Genomic DNA, 21,631 nt, shown 5'->3' with positions numbered 1-21,631 from the left:
TACCCGTTTTGTGCGATAGTACAGCCTCCTGTCTGCGCTTGCGACGGCGCGTTTGGCTTTTGAGTTCCCAGCGACGGCAATGGGGCCGCTCACAGAGCTGTTGAGTGGAGCGCTGGCTCGTCCTGGAGTCCGATGGCGGTGTTATTTGCTACTAGAGCGCGGACCGAGATTACTGAGAGACAACGCATTCTTGAGACGAAATTTGACAGTTATGATTCAACAAGCTGATAGAAGGATTCAGGAAGTCGACCGTTTGCCTCACTGCACTAGAAGGCTCCCCGCTCGGAACCTGGAGTGTAACAGAAAACCAAAAGACTTAACGAAATTAGAGAGCTCAGTTCGGAAGCAGAAATAAAAAAGAGTAAAAGAAGCGCGGCATAGACTATTTGCTTCTCGCAACCTAATCCTGCTTACCATTAGACGGCACATCAACGCAACCCGCATGTGCTCGAAGGAAATAGTGGATTCAGAAGATGCGCAGCCCCTTTGGACGGCCTTAATAGGCTCCGTAGGTCTCAGTACTGTCCCCGGCCAAGCTTACAGACTGATTCCTCTAACATAGCGTAATAAGATTTGAGGATGATGAAATAAACATAAGAAGCGAAAAAGCACGTACCATTTTGTCCCGTCCCCATCCTTAAGCTTAATAGCAAAGCAGATCGCTGCAAGCTTAGCTTAGCTTAGCCACGCAATAGCCACTCTAGTAGGGATCGGCAACCGCAACACCATAACGCCAAGCATCGCGACATCCTTGGCGATGATTACGGGCGGGTGTTCGCCGACCATCATCATCAATTCGAATTCCCGTTCACGGTGAAGCGACAAGAACGAAGATGAAATGTGCAGGTCCTGTGGCCGGATCTCGCATGCATCCCTAGTAATCAAATGCCGGCGCGGGATCGGAGCGGGTAATTGCCAGCATATTGATTGCTCCTTTGACGCGGTCGGCGACGACCCGGACATGGGGGTAAGTGCTGCAATGTAGATCATCGGCGTATATGCAGGGGGTTGCCGAGGGTAGGTATAAAGATTGTCCTCCGAAGACGTTGGTGGGATCCACAGGCTCCTGTGTGCTCCTAGGTATCGATTCGTTCCTATAGCCCAATGAAGCTGCATACTCTCGTCGCGCTTCTTTTCGTGTTTTCCACTTCGGCGGCAGTATTAAAACGAGAGGCGCGGTTCGACGATGGGCAGCCGATTGATGCCGATGGGAAGGGCGCTCCAATCCTAGGTACGTCCAGCAGCAGCTCGTTCAGCTGGAGAGATCCATGCGGTGGATTCTCCAGAGGCCGCTAAAACAATATCGGCACTCGCTAACAGGACTCAGGCGGCACCAATCATCAGGTGGATCTCGCGAACCCGTCCAACCTAGGAGAACAAGGTACCGACGGTGGAACTGTGCCCAACCTCAAGTGGCGGTTTTCCGACTCGAAAACGAAGCTTTTCAACGGCGGCTGGGTAAGGGAACAGGTTATCCAGGATCTGCCACAAAGCCATGATATCGCGGCCGCCCAGCAACACTTGAAGAAGGGTGCCATCCGTGAGCTCCACTGGCATAGAGTGGTGAGTCTTGTACCGTACTGCCTCCAGCTAGAGTGGCTTGCTGATGTATGAAAGGCTGAATGGGGCTTCGTGTACGCTGGCCGGGTGCTCATCTCCGCTGTCGACGAGAACGGCCAGTACCAGGTCGAAGAGCTGGGGTATGGCGATATCTGGTACTTCCCAAAGGGGGTAGCGCATACCGTGCAGGGACTCGACCCGGAAAATGAGTTCCTCCTGGTGTTTGATGATGGCGACTTCGACAAAGTCGGGTGAGTCTCTTACAGCGGCATATACTTCAGCTTACTCATTGTTCTCCAGGACGACTTTCAACCTGGATGACTGGGTAGCGAGAACCCCCAAATCAGTTTTGGCGAAGAACTTCGGAGTGCCAGAGTCCGTTTTTGACAAGGTCCCGGAGAAGAACCCTTACATCCTGAACAGCACCACCAGCACGCGGAACGTTACTGGCGGCAATGGTGCGCTGACCGGAAACAGCTCATACGTCTATCATACGTTCCAGCATGACTCAGAGCCAGTAGGAGGTGGCGGAGGCCTCTTTTACAAGATCGATTCGACCAACTTCCCCATTTCGAAGACGATTGCGGCGACGTTTGTGGTGCTTGAGCCGAAGGGGTTGAGAGAGTTGCACTGGCATCCGACAGTAAGTGGGAAGAGTCTAGGTAATGGAGCAAGCAAAAAACTGACCACTTTTAAAGGCTGAAGAATGGCTCTACTTCCATGAAGGCGAAGCCCGCGCCACGGTTTTCATCGGCCAAGGGAACTCCCGCACGTTTGACTTCTCCGCCGGCGACACTGCGGTCTTCCCCGATAATAGCGGTATGCCTGTGCCACTCTTTAAGTCCAGCTACGGTGTAATACTAACATCGGCAGGCCATTACATCGAGAACACCTCGGAAACGCAGAACCTTACATGGATCGAGATCTACAAGAGCGATCGCGTGGCCGACATACCTCTTACGCAATGGCTCGCGCTCACCCCGAGCGACATCGTGGCGGCTGTTCTGAAGATTCCGCTTGAAGTAGTTGAGGACCTGAAGAAGGAGAAGCAGGTGCTGATCAGGGGTGATTGAGACTCTTCGTTCTTGGGGGTATGCCCGCATCCGGCACATTTCCATGTCCGGCCATCCCATCTCCTTTGCTCTGAACAATCCTGTTTCGTTTCGCATATAATTGTAATAGTAATTATGATAATCTTTGGCTTCGAATCAACAATGCTGACACTTGATGATGGGCTCGCTCGGATTTCTCTCGGTTCAATCATCGATACGCGGCGTTAGGTCGGAGGGCGTGAGACGGGTTCGTAAGCCGTCAACTGCCAGTCTTACTAATCGTCCGTGATTATCAAAGCTCCTTACACGCATTGCAGTATAAAGTCAATGAGGATGTGAGGGGTGGATAGATCGAGACTCATATCCAGACCACTCCGTAAACCGAAGCCACGACGACACCGGACATCAAAATGAAGGCCCTCGTGCTCGATGCAGAAAACAGAACAGCGAACGTCCAGGACATCCCCCGGCCTTCACCAGGCGCGCACGAGATCCTTGTGAAAGTCGAGGCGATATCGCTCAACCCTATCGATCCTCTTTACGTCGCTCACCCCCTGGCAGAGTCGGGCCGCACGGTCGGGAGTGATTTCGCAGGAATCGTCTCTGAACTTGGGTCTCATATCCCTGCCTCCAATACTCTCAAGATTGGCGACCGCGTCTCGGGATTCTTGCAGGGGGTATGCAGTGTCAATGACCGGCCGGGAGCATTCGCGGAATATCTCGCTATACCCTGGGATCTCGTGTGGAAAGTTCCAGAGAGTGTTGGGATTGAAGAAGCGGCCGGAGTCAGTCTGGTAGCTTTGACCGCTGCGCAGGGCATGTGGTATCGCCTGGGGTTGAAGGCTCCTTTCGCATACGATGAAGCGAAGGTATTGGGTGAACATTCCGAACGGGCTGCGGGTCGAATGGAAGATCAGGGGGAGGCGGACGTCATTAACTTCTTCGTATACGGAGCTTCGACATCAGTAGGTCTCTACGCAGCCCAAATGATCCGACTGAGCGGAAGAGCGAATGGCAGGAAGGTTCGGCTGTTCGGAGCAGCGAGCAAAGCGAGATGGGAGATGCTAAGATCCGAGCCATATGGGTACGATCATCTTGTTGACTATCGCGACGGAGATTGGCCTGAGCAAATCCGGAGGCTGTCTGAGGGTGCTGGCATGCACTACGCATACGATTGCATATCGGAGGGCAGTTCAGTCGAAAGGGTCTCCTCGATCTTAGCCAGCAACGGAAGGAGCGCCATAGTCCGATCGCGCGCAGGAGGCGCTTGGAAGGCTGGCCAACTCCCTGTCGAGCCGATATATGGTGCGGTCTGGGAAGGCCTTGGCGAAGAAGTCCAGTACCAAGGTTTTACTATCGAAAAGTCGCCTGCAGCACGGGCATTCGCCGTGGAGTTCTATCAGTGGCTCAGCAGTGCTGTCGGCTCACAGTTGAAGCCCGTTCCTATCAGATCGATGCCTGGCGGTCTGGAAAGGGTCGTTGAGGACGGCTACAGGCTGCTTGGAGCCGGGAAAATGGAAGAAAGACAGACGAAGAGGGCCGAGGAATGGATGAATCCGGTGAGCGCTGAAAAGCTGGTCTACCGGCTCTGAGAACGGTGAAGGACTGACAGAAGGGGGATGATCTTGACCTAGCTCGCGGGTTTAGCACAAAATGTAGCCCAAATTTAACCTTTCTTTGAAGCCCCCAGGCATGCCGATGATGTTAGTGATGCCATAATGTAGGGCCGGCGCCGCATTTAGGCGTCGCCCTGCCTTATTTGTGATGATCTCGATCGCGTGGGACAATATGCGGATGATGCTTGATGCGAGCTGAAGCATGAGGACGGGACAATCTCAAATGGAAGCGCAGTGGAGCCGAGGCGCCTGAAGTGCTGATTGGTGAATTAAGCGAGTTCCAGCCTCCTTCTGTTTCCTTTCGTCTCGTCTCATCCCTCGACTACAACCCGCCTCGCCTCGCAAACCAAATGCATAGTCCCTCGTGACTCCAAGTACCCACACTTCCGTTGCCGTTTCCCTGGGGCCAGAAGCAAGTCTATCGTATCGGGTGAGATGGGATCTAACCGTGAGGAGAACTCCCGGGACATTTCGCGAACTCCAGCATAACGCCCGTATGCTCCTATTCTCTCTACGCTTCGACGACGGTAGTATTACTTGCTGAATTTTGAACCCGCCGTATTTCGTTTGTCAGGTGGCCCGAGGTGTCACCCGGTTCAGCGAAACGTCACGGCTCGGCATGCAAGGCGCAATGGCTTGTTTGCCCATGCCACACCCGCCTCATGACACAAGCGCAGACATTTCGCTGGCACTGCAATCTGTCACCCTCAAAACGATGGACGTCCCTTACGAGGCCTTTACAAACCCCATCATCTCGTCACTGCGACAAACTCCGAAGATTTCGCCATGCATGTCGTTATCGACGGCCGCGAATACCGAGATTGCACCAACGGCGGGGTATATTACTTATGCTCAGGAGCCTGGGGCGGTTGGTCAGGTTGCTGTCTAGTCCCAGCATGCGATTCTGGCTGTCCAGTCGGTAAAGATCGCACACCGCGTACTGGTACGTCCCACTAGCCTCCCAGAGTTACACAGGCGTCGCAATCTTGCCATTTTCCCTCCACCACCAGGCTGAATGTGCTTTCGATTAAGATACATGTTGTCAAAAGTATCCGGACAATTGAGCGCCCGGGGGCCAACGTCAAAGTGTATACGAAAGCTTCGTAGCGCGTTTGGACTCGAACCGAAGATGCGCTCCATCCCCTTTGCATCTGGCTTTGCACAACCAAGCCTCCATTGACGACGCAGCTACTGAACTTATCTCCAGACACCTCACTAAGCGGCACTCCTTCGACCGCACTTCTCACACCGACTACGGCGACTACGGCGACTACGGCGACCACAACCGAGTCTGCTACTCCCATATCATCTTCCGGTATAAAGACTATCACTTCAGTCTCTAGTGGTCACACCGTGTTCAGCACGGTGCCTCCCGACTCAACTTCGAAGTCCCTTCCGACAACGGAAACACCGCACAATGAGCATGGGGATGAGAGTGGCAGCACTAGCATCGGCGCAATAGTGGGTGGTACAGTCGGTGCCGTTGCTGTTTTCGCATCAGTCATATTCCTTCTCTATATTTTCCGGCGAAAGAATCAGATGAAAAATCAACGGCGCGCGACTCTTCCGCCTCCATACCCGGATACGGATATGTCGCAGCACCTGACTGGTGGGGTCTCTGTGGAAACCTGTGTTTCAACCAGCAGCTAACAGTGATACAGGTACGACGACGACTACCGGTTCCGACATAAAAGCCCTCGCTTCTAGGAGCGAAGGCGCAAGGGGCGATTCAGTACCGCAGCTCGACAGCACTATGGTCATTCCGAAATTTGAGGCAAGCGTTGATCCGCTTGGCAGCATTCCCGAGCTCCCAGCCACCGAGAGGAATGCTCCATTCGCTACGCCCGATCCATCCAGGACTGCTGAGTCATCGAGCGATACACCTGGTTCAAGAGGGGTGCGTCACGGGCAAGGCGCGGAAGATCATGTATTGAGTTGGGCGCAGTACCATTCTCTGGGCAACCGAAATCCCTCCTCTAGGCTTTCCCAGCCTCATGGGGCGCCGGACGCTTCTGCTTCTGTGTGGGGTACTATGGGCTCTAGAAGGAGTAATGGCATATAGTGAGCTCTGATAGGACTCACATTCTCATATGTTTGTCCGAATATGGATTTAGTCTCGGCAACTCCAAAGCGTGAGCGGAGTTTAAACAGCAGCCCGGGTGCTCATCAACAATGTATATTAGAATTTGGTAAACGAGGCGATTTAATATCACCTATAAGAACTCAGGTCTAAACATCAATATAGCTCAGTCCTTTACTTCCCTGAATAACGGAATAGATCACGTGACATTTAGCACTGCAGGGGTCTACAGATCAGGCTACGCGGACATCGCGCATTCGTCTACGCTCACCTTCCAAGATTTATAGTTGCCGACCTATTCATCACTCCGACTCCTGCTACAGATACACATTCATCTTATTGTCGAACTTACGACCTTCCAGCGCGCTGCAACCTGGCCGACCCCGCTGACGTCATTTTTGAGCGCGGCGGCTAGAAGACCTTTTGTCTCGCCTTTCCAGAGCCTCTTTTCCAACCTCACTCGACCACAGGCAACCCTTTACCACCATGGCAGAGCAAGCTGCAGCGGCGCAAGGAGCACCCGCTTCGATTCCGCGCTACTTTCGGAACGACACGCAGCTGTCGCGAAGAGACCCTCACAAGCAACTCCTCGCATCTCTCAACCGGCTCATTACCGAATACCCTCCTCATCACATTCCACCTGGCGGAGGCCTGTACTATGGACCAATTTCAGTGGCCTATCTTTTCTACGCACTCCACAGAATATACCCGGATTTGCTGCTCGACGACTATCCCATGAACACGTGGTCCGCAGCCTACATTGAGCAGGCCCAAGCCCACATGAAGCAATACAAAGGGCCTTCCCCAAGCAAATGCGGTGTGAGCGACGATATTATGTCCCTCCTCGCCCTGTACGCTGTGACCGCCAAAGATCCAGACACGGTCAAGGAGCTCTGCGATTTTGCCGCGGAGACCCTTGACCCGGAGGCGTCCAACGAGTGGCTCTATGGACGCGCAGGCTATCTGTACCTCCTGCGCCTGGTTAGGGGCGCTTTCGCGGACAACAAAGATGTCACGGAGCTCATCGAAGACACCGCCGACGAGGTGATTGACAATATCATGGCCAGCCCCCGCCCTTGGAAATGGCACGGCAAGGCATACGTTGGAGCGGTCCATGGTGCCATTGGAATCATTACTCAAATAGTCCTCACCGACCCCTCCTCGGCACCAAAGCTCGAGGCTGAGCTGGGCGCGCTCCTCAGCTATCAATATGAGAGCGGCAACTTCCCGTCGTCACTCCCACCGGGACGCGACCGTCTCGTTCATTTCTGTCACGGCGCACCCGGGGTCGTGTCCTCGCTGATTTCAATCAAGAGGTACTTCCCGGGGCTTGAGGATCGTATCGACCGGGTAATCTCAAAGGCTAGGGAGTGCATATGGGAAAGGGGACTACTAACGAAAGAGCCGTGCCTATGCCACGGCATCAGCGGCAATGCTCTGGCGCTGGAAGGCGAGCAATTCGAGCATTTCCTCACCTATACTACGGGCCATGAGATCAAGTCAATGGCAAGAGACGGCATGTTGGAAAAGTCGGATGACCCTTCGGCTCTGTGGTGCGGCGAGGCTGGTCGCGCTTGGGCTTGGGCAGTCGCTGACAAGGGAATGCAAAAGAGGTTCCTGGGCTACAACGATATCTGATTGCGGTGAAGAGGTGGTACTGTGGATTCTCGACGGTCGAATCTCACGAGCTACACGATGTCACGAATCACGACCTAAGCGTCGGTCGCCGTATTAACGAGGCTTAGCGGACGCCCGGATGCACGAAACGGTTAACTGCGGCTAGCTTCCCGATGGCAAGTTACCCTTATATAACTCCCGTTTCTCAAAATATCGGTTGCAATACCCATTTCCCAGTTCTCTCCTTCAAAGCGTCTCACAAGCTGGTTAATTTGGTATCTCCTTCTGCTTTAGCCGCCCGAGCTATATATTTCCATCTATAGTTGCCTTTTCTACCCTTCAACAGCCCTACAGGATCTTCCCGCATTTCTACTTCTCTGGGGCCAAGGTCGACCATGCACGTACCCGCTAAGCGATGTACCGTGGTACCGTGGTGCCGTGATACCACGTCTGCTGTGACTCCATCGTCCGATCGTACAACGTCCATTGTGCCAAGCTTCTATTCACAGTATCGCAGCCCCGCTGTAGCCTGTCACTTCCTATCGGACCACTGTCGTGGGCATGAAGCGATACCCAGCTTAAGTTCTGTCAACCCTTTCGTGCGAAATGAGGGCAAAACAGCAGCGTGAGTAGGTCGCGCGAGTGAGTGGCCGCGCGGAAGCCCGCGCGACACAACGCGTGGAAGAATAGCTGCGATAACATCGCCTTGTGCGAGTTCCACTGAGGAAGCCACGACGCGCTATGAACAGGAAGGGACGACTGAGCCAACCACGTCACCAGCAGCCTCAGCAAACTTTCACTCAACGCCTCGCGTCTCCACATTCATGGGCGGTGAAGTAGTTGCCGTCGTTAGGCCATTCATAGGTACGTCACATTCAGTATTTCCCAATCGCGCCAATTTCGCGTTCGTCCCGCTAAAGTTTTGACGCGACACAGGCAAAGTTCGATTCAGTCCATTCGCTCGCGATACGCCTCCACTCTCGTTCCAACTACACCAGGCGTTGTTCGCTCGTTATCCACTGACGCCGGTTGATTCCTCATCTAAACCATCGAAGTCTGCAGCTTCCATTTAAGAATCCGCCAACCCCCGAGGTCGCTCTTACCGCAGGTCTTCACCCTCTTCTACGCTCGTTCAACTCAACATCATGTGGCTCGCCAAGTGCTTCTTCACCGTCCTCCTCGCCACACTCGCTGCCTGCACCCCCATCGGTCCGGTGCCACCTGTGATCACCAATGTAGCCGGGAGGCATCTTACAGTGGGAATATCAAGGCTCGAGGGCGATAGAAATGGTAGGCCCTCCCCTAGGTCATGAGGAATCCTCCATCTGATAAAGAACAGAACGCGTGTATATCCGACGAGAAATCCACGATCTGAAGAACAATTTCCCTGACGTATGGAATCTCTATCTTCTTGGGCTGCAAGCTTTCCACGCGGTCGATCAGGGTGACCCCTTGTCCTTCTACCGCATTGCAGGTAGGCCAAAGTTGCAAAATACCATAGGGGCTCAGCGCTGACTTCCGGAGGTATTCATGGCAAACCTTTTGAGGTCTGGCAGGAGGCGGAGGGTGCGCCTAATGCCACCGCGCGCAACTATTGCCCCCATACGAGCCCACTCTTCTTGACCTGGCACCGAGCATATCTAGCGCTCTTTGAGGTACAGCAACAGAATACCCCTCAAGACTCTTCCCGGAAAAAGAGTATAAAAGCGACGCGCTAACCATTTGTTAGCAAGAACTCTATGGTCACGTTCAGCGTATAGCATCCTCAGCTCCAGCAGACCAGCGAGAACGTTGGGGCATCGCAGCAGATTTGTTCCGTGTCCCGTACTGGGAATGGGCTCTGGGCGAGAGCAATGAACCTGTCCCGGACTTCTTCACGAACCCGGAAATCCAGGTAATCCGACCGGGGACTGGAGAAACGCAAACCATTTTCAACCCTCTTTTCCAGTATAGGTTTCATCCGGTGAATCCACAAGACTTTGACGGCAAGGTTAGTCGGTATCACCGTGAGGTTGTTTTCGATCAAGCACTAACCGGTTTGCAGTGGGCGTCCACAAACGCTACACTTCGCTGGCCAATATCGAACAAGCCCAATGCACCATCAGTAAACGAAAACTTCATCCAATGCTTCGAGAAGCAGCGACGAGATTGTCACGATGAATTAAGCCTCGGATATAGCGTGCCGACAACACTCAACGATTTCAGCTCGAAGTTAGAGGCCGTTCACGGCTACATACATTATTGTGTCGGTGGGAATGGGGCAAATGAGGGAAACATGTGGCCTATCGAGTACTCGGCCTTTGACCCACTGTTCATGCTTCATCATGCGTAAGCGCCCTTCTCCTCTAATATACCACTTGCTAACAGCAGCAAAAGGCAGGTCGACCGTCTCTTTGCGCTATGGCAGGCCCAGAATCCCGATCGCTGGCTCATGCCCAAGAGTGCTGGCCCGGAAGGAACTTTCGTCATTTTTCCAAACCAAAAGGTAACTGCAGACACGCCAATCTCGCCTTTCTGGAAGCGCGAAGACGAGTTCTGGACTTCCAACGATCTTCGCAATACCAGCGTGTTCGGCTACACATATCCAGAGCTACAGTGGTGGAACTACCCTTCTGCCGAGGCATTGCGCGTGGAAGTGAATGCGACCATCGCGAAGAACTACGGTTCCAGCGCCCGGAGCAGACTAAAGAGTACTGGTCAGACCGGCGGAGAGCTCACACGCTTGCTTCAAGACGACGACTACTTCACTGACTGGACTATCGAAGCGACTGCCTCCGACCTAGATCTCCCACCTACTTTCCAGGTCCAGTTCTCGCTCGTAGGAGACTTCTCCTCGAGTGCTACCGCTGAGGTTGGGCGATGGATAAGGCTCATGCCATCAGACCATGCTAACGAGGCGCGAGAGGCTCATCGAGCTGCGCGTAAGGCGAAGCGCACGAGTACGCTGGCACGGACTGTGGAATATACGGTCAGTTTGACAGCGAGCTTGCTGGACCAGATCGAAGCCGGGAAGCTAGAGAGTCTAGATCCCAGTGATGTTGTGTCGTACTTGAAGAGCAGCTTGACCTGGAACGTCTTTGCGGTAAGCGTTCTACCTAGTTTTCCACCAGGCGGATAGAGAGCTAATTAGATAAGGGCGATGGATCGCGCGTCCATGACAAAGACTTGGACAGCCTGATGGTTGAGGTTATGAGCAGGAGAGTCCGCATTCCGGATGATCCGTCGCAGCCGTTGGAATATAGCAGCGAGATAACGCGCCATCCGGAGATCACGGCGGGTAAGCTTGGTAGTATCTAAGCTTGAGGGGCTTTGTTATCGACTACTATACAACCTGATTTTACGAAAATGTGGATGTAATGCGGAGTCTTGAGATGAGCGAGAAGGCATTTGGTATACAACTGGCTCTTACGAAGCATCTCGCAATTTGATAGACGCCTCGAGCGTCTTATCACCGTACTGCGTGCATGTTCCCTGAGTGCTAGCCGGACGCGGACCGAAAGGGCGCGAGAAAACTCCCCGCACTGCCCCACTCGCTGCTTCTGATTGGCCAGCCCTACCGACGACCTCACCCGTCGGCCTCTAACGTCCCGTCGCGTCCAACGTCTAGTCTCACAGTTCAGCATTTCCATATACATCTCCAAGGAAGTAGCCTTACGCGCTGGTAGGATCATTCGGACCCGACGCCGAGAATTGATGCCAGAAAGATGAGGATAGCCCGGCGCTCTCTCCACACCCTTCGTTCAACGCCCGAGGCCTCCATCCCGTTATTTGCTTCAGTCCGTCCCGCACGTGCTGTCATACCTCTATCTTTCCGTCTTCTTCTATCTCTACCCTTTCAAGCCGCATCGGCAAACCGAAGTATCTCTCGCCAACACCACCGCAACCATCGCCACAACCGCATCCAGGCCTTCCACACCACCACCCCCACGAGGACGGCCAACATGCCCACCACCTCCATCTCCACCTCCACCCCTCCATCCCAGCCCACGCAGCCCACTCCCCCCGACTGGTCCGCCCAGCAATACCTCAAATTCGCCCCCGAGCGCACCCTCGCCATCCACGACCTCCTCTCCCGCACGCTCCCCTACATCCCCACCCAATCCCCCATAATCCACGACCTAGGCTGCGGCCCGGGGACGTCCACCTCTGCGCTCCTCGCCGCGGTCCCAGGCGCCCAGCTCACAGGCATGGACTCGTCGCCGGACATGCTAGCGCGCGCGCGCGCCGTGCTGCCGGGCGTGGACTTTGTCGCGGGGGATCTGGCGACGTACGCCCCAGCCGCGGAGACAGACGTGCTGTTCAGCAACGCGGTGTTCCACTGGCTAAGGAGGGGGGAACGCATTGGCACGCTAGTACGACTTTTTGAGGGATTGAAGAGCGGCGGTGTTGTCGCGCTGCAGGTCCCGGATAACTACGACGAGCCGAGCCATCGCTTGATGCGGGAGACGGCTTTGAATTCCCCATCCCCATCCCCAGATCCAGACACAGCCCCAGGAACCCCAGCACCAGCCGCTGCGGACGCACCCTGGCTCCCCTACTTCGCCACCTCCGGCATCGGCGACCTATCCAACCCCTCGCGCCCGGATCTCGACCCCATCGAATCGCCGCGCGAATGGTACAACGCACTCGCGCCGCACGCGGCTTGCGTGCACATCTGGCGCACGACGTACCAGCACGTGCTGGCGGACGCGGGGGCGATCGTCGAGTGGGTGCGGGGCACGGGGCTGCAGCCGTACGTGCATCGGATTGCGGAGGGGGATGAGGCGGCGCGGCGGGGGTTTTTGGCGGAGTATGAGAGGAGGTTGCGGGGGGCGTATCCGGCGTTGGCGGATGGGAGGGTGATGTTGGGGTATCCGCGGTTGTTTGTTGTGGCGGTTAGGAAGTAGGATTGTGGTGGAGTGGGATTGGAGATAGGGGGGTGTGAGCGATATTTGTGTTGTAGATTTAGTTTTGTGCTGCAAGAGGGGTAGGTGTGTTATATGCGACTATCGATTTTTCCCTCGAGGCACGTTCACATATATCACCACCGCCGTTGTGGTTCCCCCATATCCATACCTCATACGAACGGAAAACAGCCCACCACGCAGGATCCATCTTCTTCTCACAAGTGTCCTTCAGCTTGGAACATTTCACCAAGCCTCATTAGGTACTCATGATCACGGCACCTGGCGCAAGTCTGCATGCCACACCTCTCGCAATGAAAGATCCAATGCAGCTCGTCGCCGCAGAAATCGTACGTCGTGTCGTTTACCATCGTTTTAATAGTAGCGCCCAAAGTCACACTCGTGGCGTTGGCGGGCGTAGTGGTTCCTATTATGATGCTCATACAGGCCTCCATTTTGATTGCGATTGTGGTGGTGGTTGTTGTTCGCTGGACGAGCATTGTTCACCGGACCAGCATGCTGCTTGCCCTTGCATGTAGCACATGTCTTCTGCGAGCACGCTGGGCACGTTGCGACCTCGGCCACGATGTGTTCGGGCTTGATCCACTTTGCACAGCTCGGGTGGCTGCAATATGTGTGGTTGATCGTGTCCAGCTCGTCTTTCTTCTCTATGAAGCGGACAATCGTTTCCTTGGATAGGAATGGCGTACACGAGAACAGCGGAATGATCTTGGAGCAGCAACGCGGTGGAAAATGCTCGAATCGGTAATCGATGAGTCGAAGAGTCCCTCGAGGCATTCCCGGCAGTAGGCGTGCTTCTCGAATTCTTCCGGGCTCTTGCATGCAAGCTCGAGGACATCGAATTTCTGGTGGAAGTCAAGACATGAGGCGCACACGGCTTGCATGGCCGCTTTGGCTTTGCCTTTGTCCTTGCTGCTACTAGACCCTTCGGCAGAAACCAGTTCCGCGGGCTTCTCCTCGATTGACTTATTCAAGGATTGACCTGTCTTGGATGCTTCCTTACCTAGTGTAGACGGAGGAGCCGGTAGTCCCTGTCCAGCGGCATCGGTCTTCACTCGCTTACAGCGGCCATCCTGTTTATCTCTCAGTGCTGTAGCATCATCCCCCATGGCGCGCTTTCTTGATAGGGCGATCATCTGGTGGTGCAGTCTGCGAACCGCCGAGATCCACCTCCACATGTATCCCCGTGACGCCGCCATTCAACTCCGTTGCAGGTTGTCTTTTCGCTGTCGTGCGCAGGCACATTGAGGCCAGCGAGCCTGCATGTCATCTCATGGTCGTCTGGATACGGTTTTAGTGTGTTGCTTACCACGACACTCTCTGCACTTACTCGCGGCCTGCCCCTCCTAGCCAAGCAAGCGCTTGTATGCCATTCGATTTGCATGCTCCTCCCTTAGGATATTCATCGCGGCACACTGGCCATTCACCTCCATCTACTTTATCACCAACTCATTACGAAGGGCTCTAAAGGCGGCCACTTCGTTTTTAGCGCGGATGTCGCTGCTGGAGGTCGGCAGCGACTTGAGGACCACATCGATGTCGTCGAGCTGGAGCTTGAGTGCTAGTTTCGCCGTGGCAGGATTCATCGTTACAGTAAGCAGGCTATGCGAGGATGGTGAAGAAATGCAAGTTGCTTCGATCAAACTGACTTGCCGCACTGGGGCCGGATCACGAACTGAACTAAAGCCGCTCGAGGCCATTGACGTGAGCTGTATTTGTGAGTGGCGAAGTGAGGTGAGGGGGAAGAGGGATGTGGGTGACGCGGGACTGCACCGTGGCTTCGGAAATACTTCGCCCCGCTCAAGGTAAACAGGACGGGAAGGAGCGACGAGCCAAGAAGAGGAAGACGACGAATGGCAGGGGAATAGTGAGAAAATATAAGGGTCAGCAGCGACCGATTGAAGAAATCAAAGCCTTTTTGAACTGGTTCACGGCTTCTCCAATTACCTCCAATCCATGCACATTATCCACCCAGGCGCATGTCAGCCTGCAAAATCTCTCTCTCCTCCAATGGCCGGACCTCTTCCACCAACTGTCCAGCTCCAATCTCGCTTACTGCTCAACGCAACCCAAAGTCGTACACCAACCTCCAAAACAGCTCCATATGCAGCGGAGCCATCAAACTCTCCAACCCCAGGCCATGCTCCCATGTGCAGCCCACCACTCCACTCAACCAAGCCACATCCAGAAACCAAAAGCGCCCAAACCCGGCAGATGACAGGCAGATGGCAGAACGCAAAAAAAGACATTGTCACTTACCCAGAACGCCGTTTCCAAATGCTGCATATGACTGCAACCGTCGTAGGGAATCCCTTCCAACGTAACAAGCCCAGTCCAGTCGTGAAGCCGCTCTGTAACGGGTGCGAAAAATGGGCCGGTATTGCCCAGGCGTACATAAAAACAGTTTTGTCGCTCGAGAATGGTATCTGCGCTCGCTGGTATCGTTTTGCGATGTTTCGGAACTGTGAAATTAGACCAACGCCAGAACACTCCAATGTTCAGAAATGTGTAAGTCGTCGTTCATCCCGCGCCAGCAGTGCCGAGCTGTGTCTGCTTCTGGAATGCGGGCGAACGGTAACTGTGCCGATGAGGCGATCCGGTACGATGACTCTCGGCCGATCCAGGAGCAGCCTGGCTGTACGGGAGATTCGGAGTACCTAGATCGTAATGTTGAGGCGGGGTGCTGTGAGTATTGGACGGTCCAAGACTGTGGCCGCCTGCTCCGGCAACGTGGCGTACTGATGATTCGCCTGACCACGCTTGGGGATTGTGGTCGGCCTGCGTGATGTGCGGAGCGTTACGCTGATCCTTTCTCGACGACGCCCCTGATGGGTTCCGCGGCGAAGAGGTGGGTGCGGTCACACTCGGGTTCTTGCCGCGCTGCTCCCACTGCTTCATGATCTCCTTTGGAGTAAGCTCGGGCGAGCCGTCGTCGTTTAGAAGCTCGACGATCTCTTCAGGCACCTGTAGCAATTTAGGATGATCAAGGGAAGAGCCTGGGTTTACTTACCTCGCAGAACTCATCGTTGTTCTCAATCAAGTCGAAAACCACCTTGACAGCACCCTGATCAACGCTCTTCATCTCTTTTTCGTTATTCTCTCGTAGAATATTCGGAGCCATGACAGTGGCGATATTCCATGTGTCCATCTTATTGCCGGATTCTTCGTCGACCGTGTGGAACGACGAGACCCAATTCAGGAAGCAGAACAAGACTTCCATGGTGTCACGATGGGCTTTGGGTAACAGACAACAGACCAAGTGCAGAACCTTCTTCCGTTGTGCGTCGTCCGGGATATCTGTTCATGTTAGCAGTGAGGTTTGGGGGGAGTTACCGACATATACGCACCATTCGCTGTCATGAACAAGCGATACAGCTTCAGCGTGAGCACCGGGTCCGGCATCAAACGAAGGAAGCGCTTAAGCAGGTTGGCCAGTATCACAGGGTTTTTGGTGTTGAGATCCACCATCTCGACGCCCTTGGCATCGATTTCCTCCTCCAGTTCTCGCAAAGCTTTGAGATTGCCGTTCTTTCGGAACACGCCCTCGATGGACATATCCATGCTCCTCATCGCAGTAACGGCATCCTGGAGCAACGCGGGAACCCTCAGAGTACCGGGACCAACGCCATCTGTGGACTCGGCGCCGTACTTCTCTACGAGAAGCTCAAGTGATTGCCTGAATGTCGCCTTTTCGGAGACCGGTTTTTCGACTCCAGAGTTGCCCTTCTTCGGCTTGTTCTTGTCGGTTTTGAAGGCTTTGCCGAAGCCAATTTTGCCCCAGAAATTGGATCGCTTAGTCTCAATGAGATCGAGGAGATCGCCTTGGTTATACTGATTTTCGTCAAGGAGCAGACCAAGTTGAAGCACGGCAAGCCCCTTCAATTTGAAGTATTCTAGCGGAGAAAGCTCGGAGAAGTAGGTGCGCGGTCTTCCTTCAGGTGTAGGTTGCCCTCCCGAAAAGTCGCGCCGGTGACCATTGATGAGCCTAGGTTGGTCTTGTCCAAGAAGCGCGCTTCCGCCGGCACGGAAGGCATTCGGACGCTGCTCTCGTTGCTGTTCCAGCGCAGCCATTCGGGCGATATCGTCTAATGCAAGAGAATTGACCGCGAGGGTGACGTTGTCGGCATCACCAGGGGCTTCACGCTCCTGGACGATTTGCATATTCCCTCGAGCGTGCGCATCCCCTCCGGCTTCCATGGCTTCAGGGCCGTCTATGATCCTCGATGCGCGGGCACGCTTCATGGTGTTCGAGAGATGTTTATCCAACCGGGTCGATCGTAACCGTCTGACGTCGGACATGGACTGCTCGTAAGTCGCGTTGGGGTTGCTTGGGGCATCGTTGGCGGAAGATCCTCCAAACGATTTCGAGCGAGTCTCCTGCCGCGGATGAGATGGCTGGAGGTCCGAAGCAGCGTCGCCTAGGCGATGTCCCTGAGACGAGTCGTAGGCCGCAAGATTAGGGTCATCTGAAGCACGTTAGTGGGAATATAACCTTGTGAGTCGCGGCGGAATGCCTGGCTCGTGTCAAGATATGGCATGAGGAGGCGTTGATGCGCGATGGCGGATGAAAGTGTGACGTACCTGACGTGTGCGGTAGCGCGCCGCTGGATCGTAGCGTAGCCATGAGACGAGCATGGGCGACCTTTAGCAAGTGTACATACTGGCGGAGCTTGGTTACATGCACAAAGCCGCTCTCCGCGTCTGGCTGGGCGGCGGCACATGCTGGGCAGAATACCCGCTGTTTCGACTTGCTCCAGTATGCATTCTTGATGTCGTTGCGCAGGTCAGCACCACAACCACGGCAGACCATGCAGCCGTAGTTGAACGACATATTGTTCAAGTGTAAGCACTTGTCCTCCACCTGGGTGTCGCATATTGGACATGCGTCTGCCCATCGCGGGACGAGGACAGCAGATTCGGCTGCTTGGTCCTTCTCGGCCTCCTGTTCCAGGCGGGCATCCAGCGAGTTAACTTGGGCTAGGAAACTCGTCAACCCGCTCGCACTCCTGGTTTCGCGTTCTAATTTCAGGGCCCCCTGCAGGCAGATTCGGATCAGTAGCTTGAGGTAGTGAGCGAGCCCGGTAACAAGCGAGAGAAGTTCCTGGGTGACGCCAAGCCGTCGCACCCCGGTCCCCTGCGACTGGGTGAGGAGCGCAAAGAAGGCTACAACTTTCTTGCACAGCAATTTCGACTCTCGCGAATACGTGAGGCCCTTTGGCGTGTTGGCGACAAGCTGCGCATCGAGATCGTCCGCGGCGAGGAACAAGAGTTCGATGTGGACAATAAACTTCTTGGCGGCGACTACCCCGTCCACATAGGCGCCGTTGCTGACGTGGAGGAGCATGTCGGATATGCACGTCGCTGATTTCTCCTCAAATGCTGACAGAGTCTTCCATATCCAATTGACTTTTGCTTCTATCTCTTCTTCTTGCTTGCGCACACGCTCGCGCACCTCATCCGTTGCTCCCCCATCGGATTCTGCCGGGGCCTGAATGATTGGCTGTCCAGTGGAGTGTAGGCGCACGTTCCAGTATTTGTGAATCATGTAGCACTCCGGGTGCCAATGCTGATTTTGCCCGTTGCGGAAGATTTCGACAAACTGCTTGAGAATTGACGTTTGGCACCCGTTGCAACGCTGCGCGAAATTAGTCGAGTAGTGATAGTGGCAGTAGACGTTGCCCTCGTGCTCATAGTAGCTGTCCGATGCGCCAAAGACGGTCGGGCAGACTGAGCATGTAAAGTGCTCGATGTGATACTTTCGGTCCAAAGCGGTGATGTATGATCCACGGAGAGCCTGCCCGCAATCAAAGCAGAGCAGGTCCAGACGCCGGAAATAGTCCGTCTCGCACAGCGGATACTGGCCTGGCGGCTTCTCGGGGACGGGGAAGAATTTAGAGGCTACGATTTTGCCACAGTCCTGCACGATGGTTAGCACATTCTTGACCCATCGGCGCTGGGTTGGAGGGGCAGAAAAAAGATTTTAGAGGGGCCGCTATAAATGCGAACCTAATAGAGCTGAATGGGCTGGGTCTGCCCTCCAAGGGTTCCGTGCACTTGTGACGTTGGGCACCTACATGACAGGTAAAGCACTCCAGATGGTATGTATCTCCTAGCGCCCGGACAAACTGCCCTGTCAGGCCTTCACCACACTTCCCACAAATCTTACTCCGCTTGGGCTTCTCTTTCGCCGGATCGTGTTGTTGCCGTTCTGGGTCGGTCAGCGACCGCGACGGAGCGTCATGCCTTCTCTGGGAAGAGGGATTCTGCGAGCTCTCCATGTCGAGCGGATTGGTGGGCTGTCGTGTGAGGCCGTTGCTGCGCGGGTCGTAGCCGTGCTGCTGCGGGGCTCCCTGACCTCCCAGCGAAGGCGGTCCCTCCCCGGGAGTGCTCATGGCGGAGGTGTGCCAGCGCTGGAGATGGTCGCCACAGCCCAGACAGGGATCAAGTTGTCGGAGTCGGGCAGAGGTTGAAGAGCGGGCGCGACGGACAGAAGACGGCGGCGACTCGTCGAACGGCGATCAAGTGGCGGCGGACAGGGCGCGGAAGTGTGTTGTGGTGACGGCGGCGGGGTTGTGAAGCGGATAGAGCAGCGTTGCTAGGGACACGGCCGTGAGGGGCGGGTGTGCGTTGGCGACCGCAATCTGCGCGGCGGTGAGTTGTCGCGGGCGGTGTGTCGAGGCGGCGGCGGCGGCGAGGTGAAAGGGCTCGCAAAGGTCGCTCGGGGGCGCGGTCGGCAGCATGCGTCGCGGAGGAGAGGGAGGCGGAGACGGAGGGGCTCGAGGCGAGAAAAGTGCCTGGCAGAGCTCGGGGGGTTCGAATTGGGTCCCTGAACAGCGGCTGAAACACAGCCAGGCCAGCCGACGGCGAGCAGCGACGGGCCAGCGACTCGCAGCACGGGAGTCGGCAGTCGGGGCGCCTCTCTGGGAGACTTGCAGGCGGCAGAGGCAGGGCGTGGGGATCGTGAAGTGTTGCCGTGAGGTTGAGGCTTGTGGTGCAGGTAGGACAGCGCTTCTTTGCGCTAAACTGCTTTCGACGAAATTAAAGAGGCCGATCCGCATAAGTGCGCGAGCAGCGCGCCGTCACCACCTGCGCCCTCATTGAGGCCTCAGGCCAGCGTGCTTATTTTAGCCCTGTCAAACGCCGTTGCTGTAGCCGCTGTGCTGTGCCTGGCGCTGCGTGCGACGTGACAGGCGCGCGAACGTGGCTCGCAGCAACCAAAGTCGCTGTCAGCGCCCAAGTAGACTGCGTGTGTGCGCCTGATCCACACAGCTGCCGCTTGACACCTCGCCGAGCTGCTATAGCAGCTGCTGCTAATTGCTAATGCGCAGGCACCCTGTCTCAGCGCACACCCGCCGGAGAAATGTGAATGCGCGGGGAGCCTGCGTGGCACGTGACCGTCATGTCTTGGCGCCCGCATGCGCTAGAACATCGCGAGCAACTTTGTCGCGACAGCCTCGAAAATCCTCCACGGAAGGCTTGTCGTCCCGCCCCCGTCCCGAACCGTCACCATCTTGGACGCGTCCGGAGAAAGCATCTAACCATTTGTAGAAGCGGTCCCCCTTCGCGCCCGCCGGAGCTGCAGACGGACAAAGGGCTGCAGGCCTCGACAAAGGCCCTCCCTCCAGCCGACCGCACACTCTCCTCCCACCACAACCCGCCGTATCTCTACACCGCCAACCGCTCGCCGCCATGGAGGAGGAAATGAAGGACGCTCCCCGCGCGCCTGTGCAGGCTCCCACATTCCGCCCGCCAAGGATGGTGTCAAGGCCGAAGCCGCCCGTCCAGCAGGAAGAGGAGCTGGGCGCCGAACCCAAGCTGGGCGACTTCGAAGGGGAACACGCGCTCTCGATCTCTGAGGCCCGCGCTGTGGTTACGGCTATACATGGCGCGAGGCGGAAGAAGGACACGAATGCCAACCCGCTGGGCGGGGACAGGGTGCACAACGATTCGCAGTAAGTGGAGCTGCGGGGAAGCTGTTGGCGGTGGTCTGCGCATACGCAACGGGCGCATACTGGGAAAGAGCCTCATGCTGAGAGTGCATAGATCGATCCAGCAGTTCGTCGACTACCTCGACATGTTCTCCCGTTACAAGCAGACTGAAAACCTGCATGCAATGGGCGCCATCTTCGACGCGAACCCCCAAATCTCCTCTGTTGAGCGGGCGCTGCTTGGTAACACATACTCTACTTCTTGGCGTATTGCGCATATAGCTGATGTTAGAGCAGGATCCCTCTGTCCCGACACCGCCGACGAGGCCAAGACCCTCATCCCGTCGCTGGCCACCAAGTTCGACGATGACAACCTGCAGCCGATACTAGACGAACTGCAGAAACTCCGTAAGTTCGAAGTGGGCCGCGACCCAGACATCACCCAAGCTGACTTCTCGGCCAGAGGATCGGTTTGGATAGACGAGTTCTTCAATCTCTGCTTCAGGCAGTGGGCTGCCGCCGACAAGAAGCACGACGCCTGGCTCCGCGAGAACCAAATCCCCGAGGACGCCGAGGCTGCCGGAGGATTTGCTCAACCTTGAGCTTTTGTCGAAACGAAGGTAATGCCGCGGTGATGATGGCGGCGAAAAACAGCGGATGAACGTGAACATGCGACTGCGAATGCATGGGATGGCGTTTTGATTATTGCGATACCATTGATAGACCAATGTGTCTCATTATTGCACCAAAATGCTGACGATCCTCTCGTGAGGCTACAGTAGGGTATTTCTTGCCACAATACACCCACATTTCTATTCTCTTCTTCTGTCCCATTTCACTCCTTTGCGCGTTCAAACTGTTGCCCAACTATTCT

At 55.4% G+C, this 21,631-nt stretch overlaps 11 protein-coding genes across 11 annotated transcripts; 7 read left to right on the top strand and 4 right to left on the bottom strand.

Annotated features, from left to right (window-relative positions):
* Positions 1–1,104: 1,104 nt before the first annotated feature.
* On the top strand, positions 1,105–2,633 carry BU26DRAFT_476544 (Bicupin, oxalate decarboxylase/oxidase; the record flags this gene model as incomplete). Its single annotated transcript, XM_033825572.1, has 6 exons — positions 1,105–1,231; positions 1,328–1,563; positions 1,618–1,811; positions 1,861–2,203; positions 2,259–2,379; positions 2,434–2,633. 6 exons carry the CDS (start codon positions 1,105–1,107, stop codon positions 2,631–2,633), a joined length of 1,221 nt encoding a protein of 406 aa, XP_033687825.1.
* A 328-nt stretch (positions 2,634–2,961) lies between these two features.
* On the top strand, positions 2,962–4,301 carry BU26DRAFT_515263 (GroES-like protein). The gene has a single exon (XM_033828024.1). It carries the CDS (start codon positions 3,023–3,025, stop codon positions 4,202–4,204), a length of 1,182 nt encoding a protein of 393 aa, XP_033687824.1. The 5' UTR covers positions 2,962–3,022; the 3' UTR covers positions 4,205–4,301.
* Positions 4,302–5,149: 848 nt separating this feature from the next.
* Positions 5,150–5,650, bottom strand: BU26DRAFT_210199 (uncharacterized protein). Its single transcript, XM_033820633.1, has one exon. The coding sequence runs from the start codon at positions 5,530–5,532 to the stop codon at positions 5,182–5,184; it is 351 nt and encodes a 116-aa protein (XP_033687823.1). The 5' UTR covers positions 5,533–5,650; the 3' UTR covers positions 5,150–5,181.
* A 214-nt stretch (positions 5,651–5,864) lies between these two features.
* On the top strand, positions 5,865–6,455 carry BU26DRAFT_210206 (uncharacterized protein). Its single transcript, XM_033820634.1, has one exon. It carries the CDS (start codon positions 5,982–5,984, stop codon positions 6,288–6,290), a length of 309 nt encoding a protein of 102 aa, XP_033687822.1. The 5' UTR covers positions 5,865–5,981; the 3' UTR covers positions 6,291–6,455.
* Positions 6,456–6,582: 127 nt separating this feature from the next.
* On the top strand, positions 6,583–8,133 carry BU26DRAFT_210095 (uncharacterized protein). The gene has a single exon (XM_033820631.1). It carries the CDS (start codon positions 6,795–6,797, stop codon positions 7,944–7,946), a length of 1,152 nt encoding a protein of 383 aa, XP_033687821.1. The 5' UTR covers positions 6,583–6,794; the 3' UTR covers positions 7,947–8,133.
* A 937-nt stretch (positions 8,134–9,070) lies between these two features.
* Positions 9,071–11,222, top strand: BU26DRAFT_560166 (Di-copper centre-containing protein; the record flags this gene model as incomplete). Its single annotated transcript, XM_033832774.1, has 7 exons — positions 9,071–9,215; positions 9,265–9,399; positions 9,450–9,580; positions 9,655–9,915; positions 9,970–10,253; positions 10,302–11,007; positions 11,061–11,222. The coding sequence occupies 7 exons, from the start codon at positions 9,071–9,073 to the stop codon at positions 11,220–11,222; spliced, it is 1,824 nt and encodes a 607-aa protein (XP_033687820.1).
* Positions 11,223–11,866: 644 nt separating this feature from the next.
* Positions 11,867–12,811, top strand: BU26DRAFT_419405 (S-adenosyl-L-methionine-dependent methyltransferase; the record flags this gene model as incomplete). Its single annotated transcript, XM_033823297.1, has 1 exon — positions 11,867–12,811. The coding sequence occupies one exon, from the start codon at positions 11,867–11,869 to the stop codon at positions 12,809–12,811; it is 945 nt and encodes a 314-aa protein (XP_033687819.1).
* A 507-nt stretch (positions 12,812–13,318) lies between these two features.
* BU26DRAFT_587523 (uncharacterized protein) lies at positions 13,319–14,316 on the bottom strand. Its single transcript, XM_033834688.1, has 2 exons — positions 14,160–14,316; positions 13,319–14,110 (listed from the first exon to the last, which is right to left on the bottom strand). Exon 2 carries the CDS (start codon positions 14,026–14,028, stop codon positions 13,477–13,479), a length of 552 nt encoding a protein of 183 aa, XP_033687818.1. The 5' UTR covers positions 14,029–14,110; positions 14,160–14,316; the 3' UTR covers positions 13,319–13,476.
* BU26DRAFT_210110 (uncharacterized protein) lies at positions 14,170–14,692 on the bottom strand. Its single transcript, XM_033820632.1, has one exon. The coding sequence runs from the start codon at positions 14,527–14,529 to the stop codon at positions 14,263–14,265; it is 267 nt and encodes an 88-aa protein (XP_033687817.1). The 5' UTR covers positions 14,530–14,692; the 3' UTR covers positions 14,170–14,262.
* Positions 14,693–15,251: 559 nt separating this feature from the next.
* On the bottom strand, positions 15,252–19,394 carry BU26DRAFT_210088 (rho-type GTPase-activating protein-like protein). The gene is made up of 5 exons (XM_033820630.1): positions 18,904–19,394; positions 17,411–18,746; positions 16,177–17,295; positions 15,840–16,126; positions 15,252–15,793 (listed from the first exon to the last, which is right to left on the bottom strand). The coding sequence occupies exons 1-5, from the start codon at positions 19,219–19,221 to the stop codon at positions 15,350–15,352; spliced, it is 3,504 nt and encodes a 1,167-aa protein (XP_033687816.1). The 5' UTR covers positions 19,222–19,394; the 3' UTR covers positions 15,252–15,349.
* A 725-nt stretch (positions 19,395–20,119) lies between these two features.
* On the top strand, positions 20,120–21,577 carry BU26DRAFT_515256 (DNA directed RNA polymerase 2 polypeptide d). The gene is made up of 4 exons (XM_033828023.1): positions 20,120–20,781; positions 20,873–21,000; positions 21,055–21,165; positions 21,221–21,577. Exons 1-4 carry the CDS (start codon positions 20,519–20,521, stop codon positions 21,235–21,237), a joined length of 519 nt encoding a protein of 172 aa, XP_033687815.1. The 5' UTR covers positions 20,120–20,518; the 3' UTR covers positions 21,238–21,577.
* Positions 21,578–21,631: the final 54 nt, after the last annotated feature.

The sequence above is a fragment of the Trematosphaeria pertusa genome (genome assembly GCF_010094035.1).
Source record: "Trematosphaeria pertusa strain CBS 122368 unplaced genomic scaffold BU26scaffold_3, whole genome shotgun sequence".
Classification (NCBI taxonomy): Eukaryota; Fungi; Ascomycota; class Dothideomycetes; order Pleosporales; family Trematosphaeriaceae; genus Trematosphaeria; species Trematosphaeria pertusa.
Note: the sequence above shows the minus strand (reverse complement) of the source record. Positions and strands in the feature narration are given on the sequence as shown.